The sequence below is a fragment of the Hordeum vulgare genome, chromosome 6H (assembly GCF_904849725.1).
Source record: "Hordeum vulgare subsp. vulgare chromosome 6H, MorexV3_pseudomolecules_assembly, whole genome shotgun sequence".
NCBI classification, from domain to species: domain Eukaryota; kingdom Viridiplantae; phylum Streptophyta; class Magnoliopsida; order Poales; family Poaceae; genus Hordeum; species Hordeum vulgare.
Window position 1 is genome coordinate 247,301,926 of NC_058523.1, and position 6,733 is coordinate 247,308,658.

Sequence of the window (6,733 nt, forward strand, 5' to 3'; positions counted from 1 at the left end):
TTATATAATCTTCCGAAGGTTTTGACCATCGTATCTCGATAATACCTTCTGTTTTTGTTTTGAGCTATTTCTGCAATAGATTTAGAGTAAGATGTCGTCCCAAGGTTCCGATGGGGAGAGCTATGTATCACACTATCTTGCCAATCCCAAGGTCTACGGGGACGTAGATCCCTATGGATTGTGCTCGGAGGAGGAATCACTACTAGGAAAATGGCTATAGATGCTATAGACACTAATGACACACCACACAAGTAGTGCGCCACTACTATATAGCAGTGGCACACCATGTGCAGGTGGGCTTGGCGCACCACACACTCGGTGCGCCACTACTATTTTTTTTGTAAAAGTACTAATGGCGCACCGGGGCAGAGTGCGCCATTACTAATTTAACTAGTAATGGCGCACCACTCACTCAGTGCGCCACTACTATAATTTTTTTCTTTTTTGCAAAACTACTAATGACGCACCACCAGCTGGTGCGTCATTAGTAACCAGGGTTACTAATGTCGCATTTGTAGGTGGTGCATCACTACTATAATTTTTTTTTACAAAACTACTAATGACACATCAACAGCTGGTGCGCCATTAGTAACCAAAGTTACTAATGACGCATTTATAGGTGGCGTCATTATTATATTTTTTTTTACAAAACTACTAATTAATGGCGCACATTTATAGGTGATGTGTCATTAGTAGTTTCTCTAGTAACATGCGACCGCCCGCCTCTCTAAAATTATTGGTGCTCCCGCGTGCGTCCAAGGCGAGTAAAGGAGGAGATATTTGAAAGGAGAGAAGAGAAGGAAATCCAAAACAAAAACAAAAAACCCCACCCAATCCAACCAGGCCCGCAGCCGCTTGTGTCTTCTCCACCCAACTCCTCTCTCTATCTCCCCGGAGCCAAAGCCAGCCGACGCCGCCTTCCGCAACCTCGGCCTCCACAGCACCGCCGCACTAGCGACCGCCCCTCCTTCTCCCCTTGGACGCGGATCCACTCGAGCTGCTCACCCTGTGGTCGGATGCGCGCTCCCTCCCTCCCTCCCTCCTCGCGCAGGAAACCCTAGCCGCTGGCCATGGCGACCGACGGTGCTATGGTATGGATCCCTCCTTCCCTTCTCTCTCTCTATCTCTGTCTCTGACCCCCATCTTGTGTCGTCTCTTCTCTCTAGGTGAGCTAGCAGCTACATCTAACAGCCAATGCAAGGGTTCTCCGGCGAGGTCTGCTCCTTCTCCACCAGTAGAGAAAGAGACGGGGCCCTCCTTCTCTCGCTGCTTCGACCCTCCCAGCGCCGACGCCATGGAAGGTCCCCCTCCCCCTCTCCTCTCTCTCTCTCTTTCTCTGTTCGGCTCCCTCGCTGTTCTAGGACGCCATGGACTCATTTTTTTGTTCTTTCTCCCCTTTCTATTTGAACATGAGCAGTGTTAACCATCTATATATGTGTCTCACATGTTGTATCTTCTTGTTGCTGCGATTTAAACATGAGCATGAGTCAGATCCTTGTAATTAGAAAATATCGGGGAACAAAAGAAGCCGCAACACACATTCTCCGGGACAAGCACCAAGTACTGGGCCACAGTGGACTGGGATAAGATAAAAAATTCAGAAGTGAGAGAAACACGTCACGCAAGTATCATCATCTTCGCTCACAATCTCCGAAGTTTGGGATGGAGACAGATCACTATATATGTTAGTCGTGTTATATCAGAAATACAGGTAATTTGGGGGAGATAGATAGTTATTGAGTGTGTGTTCCTGAACTGACAGTAGCAGTCTCCTGAAGCAAAGCAGATTGTGTTTTGATTGTTCAGATTCAGGCCAGACCACGGAGTAGAATTCTCATGTCAATTGCTACTCAAGCATAATTAATCACTACTTCCATCTTATGTTATGCAATTGTGTGTAAGATTTAATTGTTCAGGTTCAGGCCAGAGCACCGGGTAGTCTCCTACAAAAACTTGGCGATTGTGTGTAAGATTTAATTGTTCAGATTCAGGCCAGAGCACCGGGTAGTCTCCTACAAAAACTTGGCGATGTCCATGGTTCAGGTTCGAACCAGCATGAAAGGAAACATCTAATTGGGCTGATTTATGTTCTGTGCTACACAGATGCAGTGCTCCGGCAAGCGGATATGCTGGTAAAAGTGTGCGCTGTTCATGTGTTGTGCTGCAAAAACAGGAGAGGTATTCAGAGCCTACTATGTTAATCATATACTAAACTGCTCTTCAGTTTAAGAACACTCTGTTTTTATGTGCTCTAAGTCGCACACTGAATCTTCCTCTTACCTAACTGATGTTGACAAGTTCTCTTGTGTAGTTCATATGATAGTTTTGTCGCACAACGGGATTCGATGCTTGTCTTGTTGCGACCCAACCAGGCGCAGCTAACTCTAGCTGACACCGCGGATGCCGGTGCCTCAATGGATCTTCCACGACCTCCTTGGCGAGGTGACGCCTCCTAGCCACTCTCCACCGCACGGACGGGATGGTCGGCCTCGGCTACAGATATCAAAGGTGTTTATCTCCTTCCACTTGCTCTAGGCATATATATAGCTAGCTGTGCACATGGTGGTCATGGCTACTTCATTAGGTTTCGACTTGAGGACCTCAACTGGCCCTCGAAAAATGATGTGCTAACTGCTAATGGTGGTTGTTAAATGATTCGGTTTTTGATTAATGGCCCATTAGGTAGCAGCTAGCTATGTAAGGCGGTAAATTTTGATAAGTGGTATATCTCACCCCATGTGTAACTGATGAAACGAGTGGTTGTTGGTAGGGTACATAGGTACACACGAGTAATAGAAGTGTTTCAAACCTACTGTTTGCTTTGGCGAGAGTACTACAATCTGATCTGGAAGTTGTCAAAGATTAAGGTGTTGTGTTGTTCAAGAGAAAGACACATTTTTCAGTAACATTCTCTATGTTTTCCAGTGTTTAAAACTGACTGTTTGCTTTATCGAGAGAGTATTATAATCTTCACCCTTTGTGTCCGTGCATGTACCAGTAGTACAGCTTCAGTCAGGTTTTACATTGGAGGTAGACTTGAGTTTAGCAGTGGCCTTCTCTCGGTCCCTTTTTCCAATTTGGTTGATTGCAGGTTCTGACTTGTGGTCTCTCATATATCACATATTTCTTTTTTCCAAGTAGGAATATAAGTTCAAATTTTTTTAAGGTGCTGTGTTGTTCTAAAGAACGATGCTTTTTAAGTACTAGTCTCTGTTTTTGCTTGTGTTGGGATGATTCATGGAATGTTCTCTCTCATGCGTTGTGCGCCCACCCTCGTCGAGCCATGGTAAATCTCAGGCTGGCCATGGAGTATGCCAATTTCCAGCGTCTTGGGTTTGTTCGTGACCTGCCTGTGGTGATTTTGTTATTATAATTAGTGTCATCGATTAGTGGATTACTGTGTCCTAGATAGAGTGAGTGGTTGCGGCATCATGAGTCTGCACTAAATGATGCATCATGCATACCAGAGCCTTTAAACGAGACATTTTTTGTGCAGGAGTAACATCAAGTAGTTTGTAGTATACATACCACATTGTTTAAAGTTGACCACTTGCTTTGTTGAGAGAGTATTGCAATCTCCAACCTTTTTGTATGTGCTAGCATTAGTAGTACGGCTCTGTCAGGTTGGGCCTTGGAGGCAAACTTGATATGAGGCATTTGAGTTAAAACTGAATTCGTCTGGATTAAAATGGCAAAACTGGTCTCTGGAGAGAATAAAAAAGTTAGATGTCCAAGGGTTCAGTTCATTGTGCCACTTGTTTCTTCATGCCGTCTTCCTGTGTGGTGGATCCATCCAGCTTCGACGTGTCTACGAAGTCGCTCCTGGTCACGTCGAACACTCTCTTGCTGATCTGGTGTCATGAACAAACAAGTGGCTGGGTCAGACGTTGTAGTCGGTTTTTACTCTTGATTGCATCTAGAATGGTAAGAGTGACAGTATATATGATGTATAAGCAAACAAATAGTGTGCCAAAATTGGAATCCTTAGACAAGGCAGATATTACCATTATATTCCTGAACAGAACCATGATAACATGGGCAGAGATACTACTACGATTGTGATGTGGAGTACAACCTATCTCTCTATCTAGTATCATTAGTAATCATTCAGTAGTACTAGTTGGCACCACCACTAAATTGGGGCACTGCACTCAGGAGAACATATTTTACAAAAGTGGATGTAGGATGTGTAAGAAGCAAACAGAGAGTGTAAGAATTGTGATTTATTTCAAACAAGGCGGGTAGTATTATACCGGGGAACACAAATTAACCAGCTTGATTCGGATGTAAGAATTAATGATGCATGCTGGTCATGTTGGACACTCCTAACTGAATCATGGTGACAACGACAGAGACAGTAGTGTGCTCTGTGCTGAGTGTAATCTAACGATTCAGACTGAACTCGGGAAAAATATACTTATATGTAAACTAGATCATGAGACTATCCATCTATCCAAGTAGAGAAAACAAAATCGGCGGACAGATTGGGGGAGAAGCAAGCAGGAGGGGGACCTTGAAGGCGTGGCGCGGCTTGCACCCCATGAGCTGGAGCGCGCTCTGCAGGACGGGGCGCGTGTAGCGGAAGCCGCTCCCCTGGCGGCCGTCGGCGACGGCAATGTAGAGCGGCGGCTGCTGCGGCCCAGGTAACGGTGCAGCCTGCCAGGGTCCAGGGCCTTCTCTTGGTTGGTTGGCTGAGAGCCTCATTAGTGAAATTCTGTGGGGCGGTGTTACCCCACCTGCAGTTTTTTTTTGTAGTAAAAAACCTTCCTTTTTGAGGGCAATGAAATTGCTGGGACTTTTGGCCATTCATGAAGATTTGAAATAGTTAGTCAGCGTAAATAATAGCACAAAAATAAATTGCTTGTTTGTTCCTCTTATTTGTTCCACAGGTTGACAAATGGAAAGTATCTCGTGAAGATAAAATTAAATTCTCTCATCGAACTATACACTTTCTGCTCCCATGGTTGAAAAAATTCCACCACGAGCAGATGCAAGAGAAAATTGTTGAGGCAACAATTAAAGGTATTACTGTTGGCTTGTTAAAACGTTAGTTTGTCAGTTTCTTGCTTAAGAACACGATTCTACCCTGTCCCTTCGTCGTTTCACGCATTGATTTTGTCCAATACAACCCAATGATCATTTTTTTTTCTATTGATCTAAAGTTGATACTGTAAAAATTATCAAAATATTTCGGTGTTCAATAGTTATCCGAATTTTAGAATTTTGACTGTATGCATTTCAGGATGGACTTGTCATTTATTTAGGAATAAGAAGCAAGTCAATGCTCCGTTGGCTCTGCTATTTCTAATGTAGCTTCCATAACAGGCATTGATGCATGCGAAGTGAAGGTTCCACAAGCTAATTGTGCAAAAAATGAAAGGATATTCTGGTTAGTCTTGCTTCATTTTTGAAGTGTGCAAATTAGTTGTTTTTGGTTATCTAATTCGTTGTTTTCTCTGTGACAGTAACAACTGCAGAACATCTATAGTTGACTTCCACAGAAGCTGTACTAAATGTTCCTATGATCTCTGCCTCATTTGCTGCCGGGAGCTTCGTCTTGGGCGCTGTCCTGGTGGTGGTGCTGCAAGTAACACGGTCCTTACACAACCCGAGGTAGAAGGCAAGGAAGATTTGCAACAGACACGTAGTGATGATATTGCTGTGAGTTAAAAGATTCCTGATGGACAGAATGGCCTGTTGAGGAACAGGGCAGTTCCTGTTGAGGATAGTGCTGCTGTTGCAAGTAGCATGGTCTTTACACAACCTGAGGTAGAAGGCAAGGAAGATTTGCAACAGACAAGTAGTGATGATAACTCTGTGAGTCAAAAGCTTTCTGATGGACAGAGTATAAAGGGTACACCACAAGGGCGGATGCGGAAGTTATATACGCGCGCTATCTAGCGGGAGAGAGGAGGGAGTGTTGGAGGAACCGGATGAAGACCAGTTTCATCGCGATTATGCTCATCGTGATGACCGCAGCTCTCTTCTATGTGATGGTAGTTTAGATGATCGATATCGACTTGTAATGTGAAGACAAACTTGTTACTCGCGTCCTCGAGATTTGTAATGTTCTAACTTTGTTCGGTATTTTAAATTCGGAGACTAATATGATGAATTGTATTCGGAGACTAATCTTCTATTGTATTCGATAAATCTGCTGTTTATATGTTGTGCTCTCTATATTCTGTGCAATAATAAGTTTTGTAACCTGTGCAAATATCAGAAAAAATAATAATACCTAATATTCATAATAGTGACGCACCACTCAGCATTTTAGTGACGCACTACAAAAAACACACTAGTGGCGCATCGTCAACTAGTGCGTTATTAGTAAGCCAGAGCACATGGGTAAATATGGCCCCTCGTAAATATGGCCCCTCGGAGACATACTAATGGCGCACCATGAGCTATACTAATGACGTACTGCCTGGTGCGCCATTAGTATACCAGATACTAATGACGCACCATGAGCTATACTAATGGCGCATTGCCTGGTGCGGCATTAGTATAGCAGATACTAATGGCGCACCATGAGCTATACTAATGGCGCACTGCTTGGTGCGCGCCATTAGTATATCAGATACTAATGGTGCACCTGTGGTGCGTCATTAGTAAAAAATTCTAATGGCGTGATACTAGTGGCGCACCTGCAGTGCGCCATTAGTAGCCAAAACAGGTGCGCCACTAGCAGGCCTTTTCCTAGTAGTGAATGGGAGATATGCAAGTATGCAGA

General features: G+C 44.1%; 1 protein-coding gene across 5 annotated transcripts; it reads left to right on the forward strand.

Moving 5' to 3' along the window:
• Positions 1–803: 803 nt before the first annotated feature.
• Positions 804–6,132, forward strand: LOC123404306 (lysine-specific demethylase JMJ25-like). Of its 5 annotated transcripts, none has more exons than XR_006611727.1 (7): positions 804–1,091; positions 1,167–2,178; positions 2,312–2,508; positions 4,462–4,643; positions 4,890–5,022; positions 5,326–5,389; positions 5,466–6,132. XR_006611727.1 is itself a non-coding variant. In XM_045098231.1 (7 exons), the coding sequence occupies exons 4-7, from the start codon at positions 2,401–2,403 to the stop codon at positions 5,668–5,670; spliced, it is 510 nt and encodes a 169-aa protein (XP_044954166.1). In that variant the 5' UTR covers positions 819–1,091; positions 1,167–2,004; positions 2,104–2,178; positions 2,312–2,400; the 3' UTR covers positions 5,671–6,132. The 5 variants fall into 5 exon arrangements, 4 of the variants coding, with proteins under 4 accessions (XP_044954166.1, XP_044954167.1, XP_044954168.1 ...); XM_045098231.1 differs by lacking the exon at positions 4,462–4,643 and having other exon boundaries at positions 819–1,091; positions 1,167–2,004; positions 2,104–2,178; XM_045098232.1 differs by lacking the exon at positions 4,462–4,643 and having other exon boundaries at positions 819–1,091; positions 1,167–1,711; positions 1,917–2,178.
• The last annotated feature ends 601 nt before the right edge of the window (positions 6,133–6,733 follow it).